The sequence below is a fragment of the Cherax quadricarinatus genome, chromosome 22 (genome assembly GCF_038502225.1).
Source record: "Cherax quadricarinatus isolate ZL_2023a chromosome 22, ASM3850222v1, whole genome shotgun sequence".
NCBI classification, from domain to species: domain Eukaryota; kingdom Metazoa; phylum Arthropoda; class Malacostraca; order Decapoda; family Parastacidae; genus Cherax; species Cherax quadricarinatus.
The window spans coordinates 3,357,842-3,379,582 of NC_091313.1; the positions used below are offsets into that span (position 1 = coordinate 3,357,842).

The window sequence follows — 21,741 nt, forward strand, 5'->3', positions numbered from 1 at the left end:
TACTAACTCCCCTACTGTGTTTTTAACTGACAAATCCATTCATTCCCTAGGCTATCTTAACTTGTTTATCTCCAAAAAATTTTTCTTATTCTTAGCAAAATTTCTTGACAGTACCTCTCCCATTATCATTTGCTCTCCTTTTGCACTCTCTCACCAATTTCTTCACCATTCTTTTGCTCTACATATACTCTGCCCTTCTTATATCGCTTTTGCTTTGCAAAAACCTCCCATAAGCTACCTTTTTCTCTTTTATCGCACCTTTAACCTCATCATTCCACCAATCACTCCTCTTTCCTCCTGCACTCACCCTCCTATATCCACTAACTTTTGCCCCACATTCTAATACTGCATTTTTAAAACTATCCTATTGCTCTTCAACCCCTTTCCCCCACACTACCCATACTTGCACTAGCCCACCTTTCTGCCAATAGTTGCTTGTATCTCACCCTAAATTCCTCCTCCCTTAGTTTATAAACTTTCACCTCTCTCTTACTTAGTGTTGCCCTTTTCCTTTTGTCCCATCTATCTCTTACTCTTAACTGTTGCTACAACTAGATAATGATCCGATATACCCATTGCCCCTCTATAAACATGTACATCCTGAAGCCTACCTATCAACCTTTTATCCACCAGTACATAATCTAACAAACTTGTATACACCTACCATCCGACTTACGACCTGCTCGACTTACGACCACTTGATTTACGACCGTGTTTTTTATGCCAAATTTCTGGGAAATAAACAACTATTTGTGTTGTACACAGTGTTTATCCTAAACCTTACAGTATAAAATACAGTACTAACAACATAAAAAGTAAAGTAAAACATGAAATACCAAAATAAAACAATAAAATAAAGTCATTACAAAAATGTTTTGTTGATATTCAGTAGTAAAGTTCGACTTACGGCCATTTCGACTTACGACCGGTTTCTCGGAACCAAACTCGGTCGTAAGTCGGATGGTAGGTGTGCTTATTTTATCCTCTTTTCATAAAATATGTATTACTTATTACCATACCTCTTTCTACACATAGTTCAATTAATGGCTCCCCAATTTCATTTACCCCTGGCACCCAAAATTTGCCTACTACTTCCTCTACAATATTTTTACCCACTTTAGCATTGAGATCTTCAACCACAAGTACTCTCTCACTTAGTTCAAAACTCCCCATGCACTTACTCAACATTTCCCAAAATCTTTCTTTCTCTACACCTCTCTCCTCTTCAAGGGGGGCTCCTTGGCGTGGTGAAGAGGCTCTTGGTCTGAGGAATTAGACCTGTCGGTCTCCTTCCTCAGACCGAACCTAATTACCCCCCAATCCCCCGTTCCCTATCCTATCCTCCCCATCCTCCCCATCCTCCCCCATCCTCCCCTTTTTCCTTTCCTCCTCCTCCTCCCCACCCCTCCCTATTGCCCTTCCTTTTTGGCCTTTTTTTTTTTTTTTTTTTTTTCCCCACAGGCACGCTAGTTCCTAGGTAGGGGAAAGGGTACCGGGGTCCATCCCATTCCGTTGAGGTTCTTGGCGGTGGCGTAGTTTGCCGTGGAATCTGGATTGCCTGGGGATGTCCCGATCCCTCTCCTGTATCCCGGAGGGTGGCTTTGGGTGTCTCTCGGGCGACGGGTGTATCTCTGGAAGCCACCTTTCGGATTCCGGGGGTGGTGGCCGAAGGAGGTATGCTTTGTGGCGGATTTCCGGCCACCCTCTCTTTTGTCCACCGAGGTAGCTCGGCAGATGTGAGGTTGCTATCCCGGATTGCCGGTTTACTGGCATGATGGGTAGGGTATGGCACGGGTTCCATGCTGCATCTGCGCTACTTGCGGTGCTGAGGTCCTCTTGGGCGCGGAGGGAGATTTCTGGCCCTTTCATTCCTCCTAGGAACTATTCCTCCCTGGTCCCCCCTTTTTTTATTCTTTTTTTTTATTTTTATTTTCTTTTCTTCTTTCTTTTTTTTTCTTAAAAACAAAAAGAAAGAAGTAACCTAACCATGGCAGCCCTAGTCCATGAACCTGCTACCCCCGGGCCCCTTCTTGATACCGCACCCCGTTCTGACCCCGCCTCATCTTTGGACCACTCTTCAGACACTCCTCATGCCTCTGTACCTCTTGCCGGTGCTGTTTCCTCACCCGCTTCAGGTACTGAGGTCTCGACTGACTCCTTCGATTTATCTGACCTTCGCTCTCCTCTGACTATGATTCCAGCCTCTCCCTCTACGGTGCAGCAATTTTCGAATCGCCGACCCGTTCCACGTCGAACCAACTCTGGTCCCACGCCTAAACGCCAACGACAATTACCTGCTGATGATACTTCTCCACCTTCTCGTTCTTCTCAGAAAAAATCGACACGTCCTTCACTACCTTACCACGCTCAATTTCAGACTGCACAATGGACTAAATTCTTCACTTTACGACCAACTTCCTCTACTGCCTATCTTTCTGACCACAGTATTGGCAAGGCACTCCTACGCCATGTTGGTATAGATATTTCTTTTCATGCTCTTAAGAGCGGTATGCGCATCATCACCGTACAGAATGCTACCCAGGCTCATGAGCTTTCTTGTCTTTCCCATATCGATACTGTTCCTGTTACTATTGAAAAACATCATTCCCTCAATTCTTGTAGTGGTACCGTCATTCTGCCCCATACCATAGTTCAACAAAATTTCCAGACATGTGGCACTGACATTCTTGAATAGCTGGAACTCCAAGATCTCCCAATCCTCAAGGTAGACACTTACGTTCTTCCTGCCCGCGGGCGGAGACGATACCCTAGCAATGTGGCTCGTTTAACTTTTGACAGCCGTGAACTCCCATCCTCAGTTTATGTAGCAGGACATCGGTTACAAGTTCGAAAGGTGATCCCTACACCGCAACAGTGTAGAAATTGCTGGCGATTTGGCCATCCAGCGAAATATTGCAGATCTATCGCCGAATGCCCAGTCTGTGGTGCTGATGGCCATTCTAATACGTCTTGCAATCGACCTCCCTCTTGCCTTAATTGTCATGAGGCTCACCCTTCGTACTCTCGCCGTTGTCAAGTCTACTTAAATGAGCGGGAAATCCGTTACCTCAAAGAGGCAGAAGGTCTCCCTTATGCCATGGCAGTTTCTCATCTCCGCCTCCAAGGGAGACTACCTCGTGTTTCTTATTCCCGTGTTTCAAAACGTCCCCCCACTTCTGGTATCCCATCTTCTGCACCCACCTCTGTGGTTACCTCTCCCATAGTCACTCCTGTATCTAATTCTTTTGCTGTCCTCAGCTCAGACGTCCCTACTTCAACGCCTCAGTCTGATCTCGCTTCTTCGTGTTCTCTCTCACAAGCCTCAGTAGCGACGAGATCTCGTATGACACCTCCTCCCAATCGTCCCTCTACTTCTCAAAAGTCAAAAAAAGGTCCGTTAACACCTACCCATCTTCCACCTCCTCATTTTACCTTCCCTGTCTCTGTACCTGTTTCTCCCCCTCTCACTGGCTCTGTTACAAATGTAGAGGTTCACCCTCCTCCTCGTACTGTACCTTCCTCCCCTGTTCCCTCCCAAGTTTCTTCCTCTTCTGCCACCTCCCAGGTTTCTGCCTCTTCTGTCCCCTTCCACGCTTCTCTAGTTCCCTCCACCCTTTCGCTCCCCCCCCTACCTTGGTAGAGTCCAATACAGTTCCAATCTTTACTCATCCTCCCCCTACCATTTCCAATATTGTCTCCCATACGACGTCTCTGAATTCCGAAACACTTGAAGCAATCTCTGAATATATTGCAGAGACCAAACCATCAATGGACACTGATCCACCCTCCGCTCCTTCTCTCTCCTCTGCTCCATCTGTGCAACTCCTTTCTTCACAGCGCACCGTTCCTTCACTGCTTGAACGTTTTCCACTGCCTCCGCATGTGGACTTTTCTAACCCCTCTAGTCCGTAGGAACCCTTACCTGCGGATTTCAGGTATCTTTATTATTGCCAATCATGGCCTATTTACAGTGGAATATACGCGGCCTCAGGGGTAATCGGGGTGAGCTTCAGATGTTACTCTCCCAGTTTTCCCCTATTGGTGTTTGCTTACAGGAACCAAAATTACACTCTGCTGTTATCTCTCCCATCTCAGGCTATAATTTATTGTATTCTTCAGATCATTTTCCTGATGGGACCTTTAATGAAAGTGCCCTTCTTCTACGCACTGATATTCCGTACCATCAGCTCTTTGTTCGTACTTCGCTGCATTACACAGCAGCCCGTATCCACTTGCATAGGTGGTATACGCTCTGTTCTTTATATCTCTCTCCTTCTCGGGCATTATCTATTCCGGATATTGCCTTTCTTGTTTCGTCATTACCGCCACCGATTCTGTTACTTGGTGATTTTAATGCCCACCATTTCCTCTAGGGGGGGTCTCACTGTGATTCCCGTGGCATTCAGTTAGAGGCTTTTCTTGCCACCCACCCCCTCCATGTTTTAAATACAGGTACTCACACCCATTTTGATCCTCGGACTCGCACTCTCTCTTGCATCGATCTCTCAGTCTGCTCTTCCTCCGCCGCATTAGACTTCACTTGGTCTGTTCTCCCGGACTTACATGACAGCGATCATTTCCCAATCATTCTTACTTCCCCTTCATATTCACCACCTCTTCGCATCCTACAGTGGCAATTTGATCAGGCAAATTGGAACCTTTACTCACACCTAACTGTTTTTAGAGAGGTTCCTTCTTCGTCCTCCATCGATGAGCTTTTACACCTCTTCTCGTCCTCCGTTTTAACCGCAGCTTCTCATTCTATACCCCAAACTTTGGGCAGGCATTCTCAGAAATGCGTGCCTTGGTGGTCTCCTGCTTGTGCTCGTGCAGTACATTTGAAACGCGCTGCATGGGGCAGGTACCGGTACAATAGAACCACAGAGAGACTTCTTGATTTTAAGCAGAAGCGTGCGATCGCTCGCCGTGTCATCCGTGATGCTAAACGCACTTGCTGGCGAGATTATGTCTCCACCATCACCTCTGCTTCCTCTATGAGTGCAGTCTGGAAAAAAGTACGAAAACTGAGTGGTAAATATTCTCCTGACCCGGCTCCTGTTCTGCGGGTTGCCGGTGTTGATATAGCAAACCCACTAGATGTTGCCAATGAAATTGGCAATCATCTGGTCCGTATTTCTCAGAGACTCCATCTATGCCCTTCATTTCTTTCCTCAAAGTCTGCCAGAGAGTTAGCACCCTTGGACTTTTCTTCTCTCAGAGAAGAACAGTATAATGTGCCTTTTACACTTCAAGAACTGGAGGCAACACTCTCAGCTTGCCGATCATCGGCAGCTGGGCCCGACGACATTCATATTCATATGCTACAACATTTACATCAATCAGCCCTTGCAGTCCTATTACGCCTTTACAATCTTATTTGGTCACAAGGAGTTCTTCCACAGCTGTGGAAATCCGCCATTGTTCTCCCTTTCCGCAAACCAGGCACTACGGGACATGAAACCTCCCGCTATCGTCCCATTGCTCTTACCAGTGCAGTTTGCAAAGTGATGGAACGCCTAGTAAATAGACGTTTGATGTAGTATTTAAAGACACACAACAGTCTCTCCACTCATCAATATGGCTTTCGTAAGGGACGTTCTACCATAGACCCCTTACTACTCTTGGATACATATGTTCGTAATGCCTTTGCGAATAACCACTCAGTTATTGCCATATTTTTTGACCTTGAGAAGGCATATGACACAACTTGGAGGTTTAATATTTTAGCCCAAGCCCACTCCTTAGGCCTTCGAGGCAATCTACTATCCTTCCTTAAGAACTTTTTAACTGACAGGCATTTCCATGTTCGGGTTAATAATGTGCTCTCCCCGGACTTTATCCAAGCTGAAGGTGTCCCCCAGGGATGTGTTCTGAGCACAACACTTTTTCTCCTTGCTATTAATGATTTGGCCTCTAGTCTTCCATCAAATATTTGGTCATCACTCTATGTTGATGACTTCGCTATTGCCTGTGCAGGCGCTGACTGTCACCTCATTACAGTTTCTCTCCAGCATGCAGTCGACTGTGTTTCCAATTGGGCCACCACACGTGGGTTTAAATTTTCCAGCACTAAAACCCACCAAATTACTTTCACTAGACGCTCTGTCATCTCCGATCATCCTTTGTACCTCTATGGCTCCCGTATCCCTGAACGTGATACAGTCAAGTTTCTGGGCCTCCTCTTTGATCGTAGGTTATCCTGGAAACCTCACATTACCTCTCTGAAGGCAACTTGTCACAGCCGACTGAACCTTCTTAAAACCCTTGCTCATCTTTCATGGGGAGCTGATCGTCGAACCCTCCTTCGCCTACATTCCACCCTTATTTTATCAAAACTTGATTATGGTGACCAGATCTATTCAGTGGCATCTCCTGCTACTCTCTCTAGCCTTAACCCCATTCATCACCAAGGATTACGTTTATGCCTTGGTGCTTTTCGCTCTTCCCCTGTCGAGAGCCTCTATGCAGAAGCGAACGTTCCATCCTTATCCGATCGCCGTGATGCCCATTGCCTTCGCTACTATGTACGCTCTCATGATCTCCGCAATCCTTCCATTTATAGAATGGTCACTGATATTAGTAGACATTCTTTATTTGTTCGCCGCCCCTGTTTACTCTGTCCCTTCTCTCTTCACCTTCATTTGCTCTTGTCTTCTCTTCAATTACCACCTTTCTATGTTCATGTAGCATCTCACTTTTCCCTACCCCCCTGGGAAGTTCCAGCTGTTCGAGTCTGTTCTTTCTCTCTCCCTTGCTCGAAAGCCCAACTGTCTACGGTTGCTTCCCGCTCTCTTTTTCTTGACCATTTTCACTCTCATTCTCATGCCATTGCTGTGTACACAGATGGCTCTAAGTCTTCTGACAGCGTAGGATTCACAGCAATGTTTCCGGACAGCGTCGTACGAGGGCATTTACTATCTTTGACTAGTATTTTTACTGCTGAATTGTATGCCATCCTTGCAGCACTTATCCGTATTGCATCTATGCCTGTGTCATCATTTGTGGTTGTCTCAGACTCCCTTAGTGCTTTACAGGCTATACAGAAATTTGATACACCTCTCCCCTTAGTCCTCCGTATCCAACTTTGGCTACGCCGCATCTTTACCAAGCATAAAGATATTGTTTTGTTGGGTCCCTGGTCATGTTGACGTACAGGGCAATGAACAGGCAGACACTGCTGCGTGGTCAGCAGTACATGACCTACCAGTTTCCTATAGAGGTATTCCATTTACGGACTATTTTGCTGCAATATCTTCCCACCTTCACACCCGTTGGCAACACCGTTGATCTACTATGCTCGGCAACAAACTTCAATCTATTAAACCAAGCATAGGTTACTGGCCGTCTTCTTATCACCAGTGTTGAGGTTGGGAGACTACTCTCTCCCGTCTTCGCATTGGCCATACTCGTCTTACTCATGGATATCTCATGGAGAGGCGCCCTGCTCCTCTCTGTGAGAATTGCCAAGCTCCATTATCAGTCAGCCACATTCTGTTGGACTGCCCACTTTATCAACGAGCACGCAGAATTTACCTCCATCGTCGTCTTCGCTCCACTGCTCTCTCTTTACCTTCCCTTCTCGCTGATGGACCCACCTTTCATCCGGACTCTCTCATTGACTTTTTGACAACATCTGACTTACTTCACAAATTCTGATACCTTCAGCCCTTTCTACTTCAATCTCTTGCTACCCTCTACCCCCATACTATCCCCTGCCCCGCTGTTTTCTGTAACCTACTGATCATCCCTCCTCCCTTCTGCCATCCAATACCCTCGCTTCCTTCCCTACCCTGCAGCGCTGTATAGCCCTTGTGGCTTAGTGCTTCTTTTTTTATTTTTTTTTTTTTTTTTTTAACAAGTCGGCCGTCTCCCACCGAGGCAGGGTGACCCAAAAAAGAAAGAAAATCCCCAAAAAGAAAATACTTTCATCATCATTCAACACTTTCACCACACTCGCACATTATCACTGTTTTTGCAGGGGTGCTCAGAATACAACAGTCTAGAAGCATACACATATAAAGATACACAACATATCCCTCCAAACTGCCAATATCCCAAACCCCTCCTTTAAAGTGCAGGCATTGTACTTCCCATTTCCAGGACTCAAGTCCGACTATATGAAAATAACCGGTTTCCCTGAATCCCTTCACTAAATATTACCCTGCTCACACTCCAACAGATCGTCAGGTCCCAAGTACCATTCGTCTCCATTCACTCCTATCTAACACGCTCACGCACGCTTGCTGGAAGTCCAAGCCCCTTACCCACAAAACCTCCTTTACCCCCTCTCTCCAACCCTTTCGAGGACGACCCCTACCCCGCCTTCCTTCCCCTATAGATTTATATGCTTTCCATGTCATTCTACTTTGATCCATTCTCTCTAAATGACCAAACCACCTCAACAACCCCTCCTCTGCCCTCTGACTAATACTTTTATTAACTCCACACCTTCTCCTAATTTCCACACTCCGAATTTTCTGCATAATATTTACACCACACATTGCCCTTAAACAGGACATCTCCACTGCCTCCAACCGTCTCCTTGCTGCTGCATTTACCACCCAAGCTTCACACCCATATAAGAGTGTTGGTACTACTATACTTTCATACATACCCTTCTTTGCCTCCATAGATAACGTTTTTTGACTCCACATATACCTCAACGCACCACTCACCTTTTTTCCCTCATCAATTCTATGATTAACCTCATCCTTCATAAATCCATCCGCCGACACGTCAACTCCCAAGTATCTGAAAACATTCACTTCTTCCATACTCCTCCTCCCCAATTTGATATCCAATTTTTCTTTATCCAAATCATTTGACACCCTCATCACCTTACTCTTTTCTATGTTCACTTTCAACTTTCTACTTCTCCAGGTGCATAAACACTTACTATAACCCACTTTTCACATCTGGCCCTTATTTTACTCCACATAATCCTTGAATTTATACATTTATATTACTTCTTTTTCTGCCATAACTTATCCTTTAACATTATTGCTACTCCTTCCTTAGCTCTAAGTAAAGTCTCTCCACATTTAGCGACGTACTCGTTTACCAACGACTTGGACTTACGATGGGCTCTGACCAGTATGCATACCTAAATAATGTATATTAAAGCTGAGTTATTACAATATACAGTATAGTGGAACCCCGGTTTTCGTCTTTAATCCGTTCCAGAAGGTCGGCCGAAAACCTATTTGTACGAAAACTGAAGTAATATTTCCCATAAGAAATAATGTAAACCCAGTTAACCCCTTTACTGTCGCAACCCCAAATCCTGAGGTGTCTCCTGGTGTCACAAAATTTAAAAAAAAAAAAAAAAAAAAAAAAAAATTCTTATGAAATAATAGAGAATCTTTTCCTGATTGTAATGGCACCAAAAGAATGAAATTTGATGGAAAACTGATGGAATTATGCTCTCACAAAGTTAGCGACCTCAGCAATATTTACGAATCGGCAATTTCGCCCACTTTGAGCCCTATTTTCGGCTAATTCCATTGTTCCAAACTCATAGCTATTTCTTTAGAACTCCATTTTTTCTATCGATTGAGCACAAGAAACTGTCCATTTACCGATTTCAACTACCCTGGACTGGACAAGCACCTAAAGTCAGTTCCTGATCAGCCGGGCTGTGGCTCGTACGTTGGTTTGCGTGCAGCCAGCAGCAACAGCCTGGTTGATCAGGCTCTGATCCACCAGGAGGCCTGGTCACAGACCAGGCCGCGGGGGCATTGACCCCCGGAACTCTCTCCAGGTAAACTCCAGGTAAACCCAATAACATGGTCAGAAATTTGCAATTTGGCCAATTTCACGAAAATTAAAAAATATGACAAGTTCAAAATAGGGTCCAGAATGAACAATGCAGACATTCCTGGCTCTAAAATAACATTTTCTTTGTTCATCAGTCACGTCTCCAGGCCCCTCTGATATTACTCTTGCTTTCTATTTTGAATTTTTATTCAAACAAAAAATAGAAGATTTACTGTTATGCAGACTACTGCAATATGGTAATAATTGTATAAATAATGTAAACCCATTCATGACTGCATATTAGAATGACTACTTGGACATTTATTGGAAAATGACATCATTTGTTTACTTTTGAACATCGGCAAAAATCAAACATATTCAAGGTTCTCTTCATAGTAAAACCAATCAAAATCGCCACTATTTCTATAATATGTTTTCCATTCTATCAAATAAGACCAAGAAAACGAGAATACAACCATAAATACTAAACGAAAATAGACCATAAAAAAAAAAACGGTCGGAGTTTTTTTTTCTCTTTATGCACTGCGTGCTGCAGGATTTTTTTATACTGCACACACACACTGACCACACAGACCCATTCTCTCACATGTGGGCCTACCAGCTTTCTCCTGCTTGATTTGAAGCCGCTAGAATTTATGAGTATATATACATGTATGTCAAACACAGTGGCTCGTAAGACGTATATATATGACCGAAACAGACAAAGGGTTAATCCGTTCCAGACACCCAAAAATATTAACAAAAATACATTTTATAGAGAATAGCTATAGTTTTACATACAGAAAGCAATGAGAAATAAATATAAAACACTAATGAAATGGATAAATGAACATTTAAATCACTTTTACCTTTATTGAAGACTCTTGTTGGCGTATGGAAGACAGCGAGTAGGGGAGAGAGAGGAGAGGTTATCTCTACTACCATCACTACTACCCTCTACCACTACCACCCTCTACTACAGTCACTACCACCCTCTACCACCATCAGTACACCCTCTACCACCCTCTATCACCATGGCATCCACTACCACCCTCTATCACCATGGCATCCACTACCACCCTCTACCACCATCTTTACTACCCTCTACGAATAACAAAGGCAGACTGAGTCACAAACTATGAGTGGCCGTGTCCCGCCGGTAGGCGGACGCGTCTGGAACAGACGATTTCCGAGCAAATGTACGAAAACAGAAAATTTTGCCAAAAAAGTGGTCAAGAATTGAATTGTACATTAACCGGACCTGACAAAAACCAGGGTTCCACTGTACACTACTATATAAACATCTTAAAATACAGTGGACCCCCGGTTAACGATATTTTTTCACTCCAGAAGTATGTTCAGGTGCCAGTACTGACCGAATTTGTTCCCATAAGAAATATTGTGAAGTAGATTAGTCCATTTCAGACCCCCAAACATACACGTACAAACGCACTTACATAAATACACTTACATAATTGGTCGCATTCGGAGGTAATCGTTATGCGGGGGTCCACTGTATACCAGAAATATTATAAATGGTGTAGAAGTGACATTAAATCAGTATCAAAGATGGTTGACAGAAACCCACTATCATTATAGTGTGCTTCTCTCTTAGCGATGTATTCGTTCATCGATGTGATCTTAGGAACGGAACTCCGTCGTTAAGTGAGGAGAGGCTGTATTAGAAACCCCTGACCTAATCCCATTTATTTCTCCCCACTGAAACTCTCCTACCCCTTTCAACTTTGTTTCACTTAGAGCCAGGACATTCAGCTTCTTTTCATTCATAACATCCACAATCTTCTCTTTTCATATGCACTACATCCACGCACATTCAAACATCCTACTTTGACGGTTTTGTCCCTTTTCTTTTTAGTAAGTTATACAGGAAAATGGGTTACTAGCCCATTGCTCCCAGCATTTTAGTTGACTTTTACAACACACATGCTTATGGAGTAAAGATTCTTATTACACTTCCCCATGGATATGAAAGGAAAAGTAATAAGAACAAGAACTATTAAAATACACTCAAGGAAAACTCAGATGAGTGTGTATACCTAAACATGTACATTTATGTGCAGTGTGACCTAAGTGTAAATAGAAGTAGCAAGAAGTATCTGAAATCTTGCATGTTTATGAGACACAAAAAAGACACCAACAATCCTACCATCATGTAAAACAAATACAGGTTTCCATTTTAGACTCACTTGGCAATATAGTAGTACCTCCCTGGGCAGTTGCTGTCTACCAACCTGAGCCTTACTATCTCCATTAAAAACTACTGCTTTTAGTAACCTACAACTTATTCCATTGAGTTGCATGGCTCTTCTATTAACCCCTTGAATCATAAGCACAAGATCTGCAAAACTAGTGTAAATGGCTCCTGCACATTTTTATTGTTTTGAATACTGTCCTGGTTCATAGGCATGATCAGAGATAATATAACAGATAAGGCTTGTGTTTCCTTGACAGAGTGTGCCGAAAGTGTTGACACTTGGGGAAGACAAAGGTCCTGGATCACTGGTAGTACACGGACCACCTGATTTTGTTGCTGAAGTGGGGCCAAGGTAAGTTTTGGGATATTATTCATTTTTGCAATACACACTGTATTATTTTGTAAATATCTTCCTACTGTAACATTCATCTTTTGTAAATTACTTTCATTTTTATGTACTGTATTAGAAGTCTATAATTATAGTATTATTGCAGTTATGATAAATTTTAACAAACTGTACTTGCATCTTCATCATAACTCATGTTTCCTTATCATAATCGCTTTCCTTACTTCATTAATACCAGGTCTTCTACTGTTCATCCTTAATCCCTTAAGTCATTGTGCTTCTACACATTCTGGTATTGAAAATCCAGCAGCTGTCAAGAGAATGCAAGAGACAGTATTGCTACACCATTTTAAAATTGCTAAAATTATGTTAAATGATAAACAGGTAGAAAATAGACTGTTTAGAGTTGCAATCTTTACAGGTTGTGTGAGATTTTAGAAGGGCGAGGTGGAGGAAAGTCTCGCTTCACCGGGAAGGTAACAAAACTTAGCAAACGAGGGGAAGCTGAAAGTTTTGTTCGCAGTCTCTTGCAAAACCAAAAAAAATGACATGGTTATTATGCTTGTAAACTTGCATATGTTAAATGGAAATAAAATAAATATTCAAGAGCAGTTTGAGTATTTATTTACCTGTATAATTTTCAGTTTAACATCTTTTGCTTCACTTCATGTGGGTTCACTTTATGCACATTCACCACTGTGCAATGTTCCATTCCTATCCCTATTTCTGTAGGTTTGATGCATATTAGTTATATGTGATTGGTTCAGTTTGTAAGGTGTATTTTAGATTATGTGGAATTAAGTGTTGATGCCGTGGGCCTGGAAAATACATGGCATAAAGTGAGGGATGCCAGGTATTCCTGAGCAGTATTCAAAATTGAAGCCCAAATCAGAAAATAAAAATTATTTGTTATATTTCATGCACTGGCCAGGGAGGTATAACATCTTTTAGGAGTGAAGAAGAGCAGGATGTGAGTGTGGGGAGATGTGTGAGGCATTATGTAGAATGAAAAGGGATACAGCAGCTGGAACTGACGGGATCATGACAGAAATGTTAAAAGCAGGGGGAGAGATGTAGTACAGAGGTACCTTGGTATACGTCCTTAATCCGTTCTAGGACCTTGAACTTATACGAAACAGGACATATACCAAATGAATTTTCCCATAAGAAATATAGAGAAAATGATTAATCCATTCCCATGAAAAAAATCCTATTGTTATTGGCATATTATACATTGATGGGGTTGTATAAAATAATTTAAACACTGCTTAATACTAAAATATGTAATTTAAACACTGCTTAGTACTAAAATACACACATTAATAGAAAATAATTTGATGAAATAAATCCAAATTTAACCTCACTTTACTTTGTTGAAAAGAGCCGAGTGGCTACTAGGATAGTGCTAAGAAGGGAGGAGGAGGAAATGTTATTGTTTGGAAGGAGAGTCCCCTTCTCTTTTCTGTCTCTTTTCCCTATTTAGACCTGGTTGAAGCTCACCAGGTTTGACTTTTACTAAAAATCTGTCCAAAGTACTTTGCTCCGCCTTCTTCTCAGGATGTTTTGGAAATGTGACATTGTCTGGTCATTCCAGATAATGCTATTATGGCTTGTTTGGGCTTTGTTGGCATGGTACTTCTCTGCAAAGTTTTTGACATCCATCCATTTGGCAAAGATTTCCTTAATTAATGAAGTAGGGGCTTCCTCTGTTTCCTCTTCCGAGCCTGAAGAGAATGCATCCATGTTAGTCTTGTTCTACTCCTTCTCAAGTTCCTGCAGCTTCTCATTGGTCAGCTCTCCCCTGTGCCCCTCTACTAACTCCTCCACATCACCATCACTCACATCCAGACCCATGGACCTGCCCAGTGAGACAATATCCTCCACTACAGACAGCCTCAAAGTCCCTTTCAGCCACTGTTTCTGGCCACAAATTCCTCCAAGCAGAGTTCATTGTTCTGTATGAAAGTTCCTGCTAGGCTTTGTCAATGAGAGTTATGCAATGTTTTTCTGTTATCCAGATCAAAAGCAATTTTTCAACATGCTCTAATGTCCCTGAACTTTGGTAATCAATTTCACCCCCTTTGCAGCATTAGCCAATTTAATTAATAACATTTTAACAATTTTGTTTTTAACAATTGTAGATACCGTTGTTCTCGGCATATGATATGCAGCAGCCAAGCCCTGGATACCCATGCCACTTTCATACTTTTCAACAATCTCTTTTTTCACCTCCATGGTGATCCTAACCATTTTCTTTGTTGCTTGGCTCTTCTCATTAACTTTCTAAGAACTCATGATTAATGAATTTACTAAAAATTTATATGAAAAAACACAAAATCACATGAAAATTCAGAGAGTTACAATTCAGGTTGTTCACTGAATGGTAGGAACAGGCATACTGATGCTAGTGGGCAGTCATGGCTCTGTCTCGAGAGAGAGGTAAACAAGGGTAGCCCGTGGTGTCATGACTCATTTTGACCCATACAAGTTCTACCATGTGAGTTGTATTCCAAACAAAGGTTGTATACCAAGCAAAAAATTTTTCATCCAAACAGGACGTATATCAAGTTGGACTTATTTCAAAGTGGACGTATACTGTAGTGTACGAGTGGTTGGTATTTTTGTTTAATAAATGCATGAAAGATGGGAAGGTACCTAGGGATTGGCAGAGAGCATGTATATTTACTTTATGTAAAAGGAAAGGGGACAAAAGAGATTGTAAAAATTATAGGGGAATAAGTTTACTGAGTATACCAGGTAAAGTGTATGGTAGGGTTATTACTGAAAGAATTAGATGACAGAGTGCTGAATTGCAGATGAGCAAGGAGGCTTTAGAATGGGTAGGGGATGTGTAGAGTAAGTGTTTACACTGAAACATACATGTGTATGTGAACAGTATTTAGATAAAGGTAGGGAAGTTTTCATTGAATTTATGGATTTAGAAAAGTCATATGATAGAGTGGATAGGGGAGCAATGTGGCAGATGTTGCAAGTGTATGGAATAGGTAGTAAGTTACTAATGCTGTAAAGAGTTATTATGATTATAGTGAGGCTCGGGTTAGGGTGTGTAGGAGAGAGGGAGACTACTTCTCTGTAAAAGTAGGTCTTAGACAGAGATATGTAATGTTGCCATAGTTATTCAACATATATATAGATGGGGTTGTAAAAGAAATAAATGCTAGGGTGTTTGGGAGAGGGGTGAGATTAAACTATGGGGAATCAAATACAAAATGGGAGTTGACACAGTTACTTTTTGCTGATGATACTGTGCTTTTGGGGGATTCTAAAGAAAAGTTGCAAAGGTTAGTGGATGAGTTTGGGAGTGTGTAAAGGTATAAAATTGAAAGTGAACATAGATAAAAGTAAGGTGATGAGAGTATCAAACGATTTAGATAAAGAAAAATTGGATATCACATTGGAGGGAGTATGGAAGAAGCGAATGTTTTCAGATATTTGGGAGTTGACTTGTCAGCAGATGGGTTTGTGAAGGATGAGGTTCACCACATAATTGATGAAGGAAAAAAGGTGAGTGGTGCATTGAGGTATCTGTGGAGACAAAAAACATTATCCATGGAGGCAAAGAAGGGAATGTATGAGAATATAGTGTACCAACATGTGTTGTAAATGCTGCAGCGAGGAGGCGGCTGGAGGCAGTGGAGACATCCTGTCTAAGAGCAATGTGTGTTATAAATATTATGCAGAGAATTCAGTATGGAAATTAGGAAGAGGTTTGAAGTTACTGAAAGTATTAGAGAGCTGAAGAGGGGTTGTTGAGGTGGTTTGGTCATTTCGAGAGAATGGAACAAAGTAGAATGACTTGGAGAGCATATAAATCTGTAGGGGTAGGAAGGCAGGGTAGGGGTTGTCCTCAAAAAGGTTGGAGGGAGGGGGTAAAGACAATTTTGTGGGTAAGGGGCTTGAACTTCCAGTAAGCGTGCATGAGCGCGTTAGGAGTGGAGACGAATGGTTTTTGGGACCTGATGAGCTGTTGGAGTGTGAGCAGGGTAATGTTTTGTGAAGGGATTCAAGGAAACCAGTTAGCCGGACTTGAGTCCTGGAAATGGTTAATACAATGCCTGCACTTTAAAGGAGGGGTTTGGGATATTGGCAGTTTGGAAGGATGTCTAAGCTGTCATATGTGAGCGCCTCTGCAAAGACAGTGATTAGGTATGAGTGACGGTGCAAGCGTTGAATGATGAAAGTTTTTTCTTTCTTTTTGGGTCACCCTGCCTTGGTGAGAAACAGCCATCATATTAAAAAAAAAAATTGGGGCCTCCAGGAAGAGGGGTGTTGATATGTTGCAGTTCTTTTAACTGTATTGTAGGCACACCTCTGGCAAGATAGTGAAGGAGTGAATGATGAAAGTGTTTCATCTTTTTCAGGTCACCATGCCTTGGTGGGAAAAGGCTGATGTGTTAATAAAAATTTAAAAAAATTGGGCCTCCAAAGGCCCTCAGAAGCAGACATTAAATACCCAACTTCTCACTTTTTCATATATAATATTTATAATACTGACAATCTTATTTTTCAGATTTTGACTTTACTTTTCTTAAAAATCTGCATATTAATTTTGTAGTCATAAAAATTGCAGTACTGTACTCCTAACATAGAAAAACAAAAATAAATCAGTTGATATATTATCAAAGGGTTGCTACACTGTTGCTCACTATACTGTACACCTGCCCTTTGTACATTTACAATGTGACATCTATGCTCTGAGACTGCTTTGACAGGTCATGTTTGTGAGGGTGCCTGGGCAAAAGTCTCTAATAACAGCAATGATGCTCTTTAGTGTCCACATCTCCAAGACACTGTGAACGTCATTTAGAACTTGGAGTGGTGAGAGCAACAGACAGGAGGAGATTATAAAACAGTACAACAAGCAATTGAACTATTGCTTTTGACACACCAGAGGCAGAGGCAGGGTGTGCCTCCCTTTGTTGAGTGCTGATGGAAGGCAAAATCATTCAGATCTCTACCTCAACTTCATTACTGGGAGCACAAGAGCTCTGGGAAGGACTAGCAGCTGAAGAGATAGAGGGAAGTGTTCTTTTGTAGGTGTCCAAAACAAAGGTCTGGAAATTTTTGCTCTAGAGCAGGAGAATATGGAGTAGACAAAGATGAAGTAGAGCCTGTCCATATTATATGCCATCTCTTTCAGATAGTAAACCTCTTAATTCCTGATCAAGGCAGGGCACTAACAGGAATATGAGGAATCATCTCTCATATTGAGGCTGCAAGGTGTAGAGGACTGACAGGGTTGGGGAGGGGGGGGGTGCTATAGAGAAGTAGATAGAGCATTCACTGGTTGAAGAACAGTATTTTGCTGGATAGCTAAAATGCCACCAGTATTGGCACTGCAGTGAAGGTGGTAACAGCTCTACAACTGTTCATCACTCTACAACTGTTCATCTCATGCAATTAAAGGAAGGAATCGGCACTCAAATATAATTTCAGCTGTCACTGATTACAGCAGCAATCATGGAAAGGTTGCATGACTTTTTACTTTGGAGGTAGGAAGGCCTCATAATAATGGTACTGTATACAGTCCAGACAAGTAAATGAGTGAGGCATTCAACAGTTAGGTATCTTTATTACAGAAGCATTTTTCTCATCCAGTAGACTTTTTTTCAGTCGAATGTAAGGTGACTAAATATGGAAACAGCAGAAGCAATGGAGAGGTAAAGACTGTTCGCCTTGTTCAAGGCTATGGAGCTGAACACCTCTCCAAGCTGAGACTGACCAACTCAAAACTACATCTTCCAGGCTAATGGACGGATAACATAATCTTCACCTCTCAACTGCTACTGCTGTCTCCATATTTGCAAAATAAGTGCTTATAACTTGGCCAACCCTTGTGTAGCAGTGGTGGTGTCAAAGTAAGGGGAGAGGTAGAAGCATAGCCATAATCTCCATCACACCCAACAAGCCTCTTAAAAACTAATAATACAGCTTCAAGATAAGTCCTCTAACCCCTTCTTCCAACCAGACTGCCATTCCTAAGCCCCTTCTATACAGAAATTTTGTATCATGCCCTGCTAGATAGAGAGTATTAGTAAACAGTAAAGTCTGAGGCAGCTACGGTGAAAAGCTCTGTTCCACAATCCACAGTACTCACTCCCATTTTGTTCCTTATCCTCATATCTGACATAGACAGAGATATAAGCCACAGCACCGTGTCTTCCTTTGCAGATGACACCTGAATTTGCATGACAGTGTCTTTCACTTAAGACACCGCAAGTCTCCAGGCAGTCATCAACCAAATCTTTAAATGGGCCTTTTTTAGTTTAATATGTTTATTATGCATCCCCATACCCATCCTGTGGGTGGTAGTCAAAAGATTACAGAGGTACATAATGGGTCCAGGGACCGTAGACAACAATGTGAAGTTCAATGACGAGAAATTTAAACTACTACGATATGGAAAATGTGAGGAAATTAAAACTGCATTGGAGTATAAAACAAATTCCAATCACACAAGAGAGAGAAAAACTAATGTAAAAGACCTGGGAGTGATCATGTCAAAGGATCTCACCTTCAAAGACCATAACACTGTATCAGCCGCATCTGCGAGAAAAATGACAGGATGGATAATGAGAACCTTCAAAACTAGGGATGCCAAGCCCATGATCACACTCTTCAGACCGCTTGTTCTATCTAGGTTGTAGTACTGCTGCACACTAACAGCTCCTTTCAAGGCAGGTGAAATTGCTGACCTAGAAAATGTACAGAGAAGCTTTGCAACACATAACTGAGATAAAACACCTCAGTTACTGGAAACGCTTGATGTTCCTCAACCTGTACTCCCTAGAATGTAGGTGGGAGAGATACATGATTATATACACTTGGAAAATCCTAGAGCGATTGGTACCAAACTTGCGCACGAAAATCACTCCCTATGAAAGCAAAAGACTCGGCAGGAGATGCAATATTCCTCCAGTGTAAAGCAGGGGTGCCACTAGCACGATAAGAGACAACACAATATGTGTCAGGTGCCCAAGACTGTTCAGCTGCCTCCCAGCATACATAAGGGGGATTACCAATAGCTTGGTTGATCAGGCCCTGATCCACCATGAGGCCTGGTCACAGACCGGGCCACGGGAGCGTTGACCCCCGGAACTCTCTCCAGGTAAACCCCTGGCTGTCTTCAAGCAGGCACTGGACAGGCACATAAAGTCTGGTTGCGTGCGGCTTACAGTAACAGCCTCGTTGATCAGGCACTGATCTACCATGAGGCCTGGTCACAGACTGGGCCGTGGGGGCGTTGACCCCCGAAGCCCTTTCCAGGTATACTCCAGGTAAAGTTCCCACACAAGGCCCCACAACTTGACACCACTTGTGACCTGTCTTCCATCTTTGCTGCACATAATGTGACCTCTCTACTTCACAGGAAAGTAAATTAGTTTTTGGTTTAGACAATATAAGGCTCATTCCTGAGCAAAGCCTAGTACAAAATAAAAGTTTGCCTCCACATTATGGCTTTAAAATATGTATGAACCCTACGGGCTTAGCGCGTGTTGTAGAATAATAATAATTTCTGCACATCACAAAGTTACCTCAGACACCATACAAATTAGTTAATTGTTTTTAAAATAATTGATATTACAAAAGTATACAGAGGTTATGTGATCAATACGGATTTAGCGTTTCCCCATGATCAAAACAGCATAGAAGTTTTCCAACAGCCTGTGACCTGAAAGCTTTGATATTATGTCCTGGGAAGGAGGAGCTACAATTTAAATCTGAACATTCAAATGAGCCAGAATGGTGCAAGGGTAAAATTATTATGAGGATAGTGAGTGTAGAGAAGACAGTGTGGAATGGTGAGTATGGGGAAGACATTGTAATGGTGAGTACGAGGAAGACATTGTAATGGTGAGTACAGGGAAGATATTGTAATGATGAGTACGGGGAAGACATTGTAATGGTGAGTACGGGGAAGACATTGTAATGATGAGTGCGAGGAAGACATTGTAATGATGAGTACGGGGAAGACATTGTATGGTAAGGTGAGTATGGGGAACACACTGTGTGGGATTGTGCGTGTCGGTAATACTCTGTGTGGGATGGTGAGTGTGGGGAACACACTGTGTGCGATGGTGAGTGTGGGGAACACACTGTGTGGGATGGTGAGTGTGGGGAACACACTGTGTGGGATGATGAGTGTGGGTAATACTCTGTGTGGGATGGTGAGTGTGGGGAACATGATGTGTGGGATGGTGAGTGTGGGGAACATGTGTGGGATGGTGAGTGTGGGGAACACTGTGTGGAATGGTGAGCGTGGGTAATACTCTGTGTGGGATGGTGAGTGTGGGGAACATGATGTGTGGGATGGTGAGTGTGGGGAACACTGTGTGGGATGGTGAGTGTGGGTAATGCTCTATGTGGGATGGTGAGTGTGGGGAACATGATGTGTGGGATGGTGAGTGTGGGGAACACACTGTATGGGATGGTGAGTGTGGGTAATACTCTGTGTGGGATGGTGAGTGTGGGGAACATGATGTGTGGGATGGTGAGTGTGGGGAGCATGATGTGTGGGATGGTGAGTGTGGGTAATAACCTGTGTGGGATGGTGAGTGTGTAGACAGCCTGTACTGTCTGTCAGCCTAGTTCATATTTCACGCCCTCTGGGCCTGCCCAGGTCTGTGGGATGCTGGGCCCACAATCTATCACTCACACAGCAGCCTAGCAGGAAGACACAAGGCCTATTAGCTCTCTCCCTCATGGGATGGCCTTCATGGGCCATGGGCACAACACACAAGCCTGTGTACCCACCACTACATTACAAATAAAGTAAGAAGCCTCCGAAGACGTATCATTTACTCCCGCTACCAGCTACACCAAATAATCGCGTTATAAATGGTGGGAAGCGGTGGTCGCACCGGAGTGAGGAAGGAAGAGGTATGAAGTCATCTTCACTTTATCACCCTATACAAGAAGCATCCGTCTCTCAACCAGTTATCCTGATGTCGTGTCTGCACGTTTCAGCATCCAGACACAGGTACAAGCAGGATCCAGCCAAAATTTTTAAGTCACGTGTTCAGCGTCATTTGTATGTTCTGTTGTTCAGCTCAGCACAGCTGTTTCAGCAAGCCAGAGGTGAGTTTTGTGGTGATTTCTGCATGCAGTGTGTCTCCCTGTGTTTGTGGATGGGAGAGGTGGAAGTGGCCAGATCCTCCCTCGCCCTACACTCACCCACGCTCGCCGTACTCACACCTCACCAGCCTACCACCACACTCCACCACTATGTACTCACTCCCTCTGCTGTGTTTTCTGCTGTTTTTTGTGTGATTCATTGCCAGAGCTGTGTATCCAAGTGCCTGAGGCCACTCGAAGCCACGTGGATCAACAAGCCACATGGACCAACAAGCCATGTGGATCAACAAGCCACGTGGATCAGCAAGCCACGTGTCAGTTTTGTGCA

General features: G+C 43.0%; 1 protein-coding gene across 3 annotated transcripts in view; it reads left to right on the forward strand.

Moving 5' to 3' along the window:
* Window positions 1–12,925, forward strand: part of LOC128689777 (alanyl-tRNA editing protein Aarsd1-B) — a 53,094-nt gene extending 40,169 nt beyond the window's left edge. For all 3 annotated transcript variants that reach the window (XM_070087457.1, XM_070087459.1, XM_070087456.1), the window contains 2 exons: window positions 12,229–12,323; window positions 12,739–12,925. In XM_070087457.1, coding sequence (XP_069943558.1) covers window positions 12,229–12,323; window positions 12,739–12,865 — 222 coding nt within the window. In that variant the 3' untranslated portion in view covers window positions 12,866–12,925. The remainder of the gene's footprint in view (window positions 1–12,228; window positions 12,324–12,738) is intronic.
* The last annotated feature ends 8,816 nt before the right edge of the window (window positions 12,926–21,741 follow it).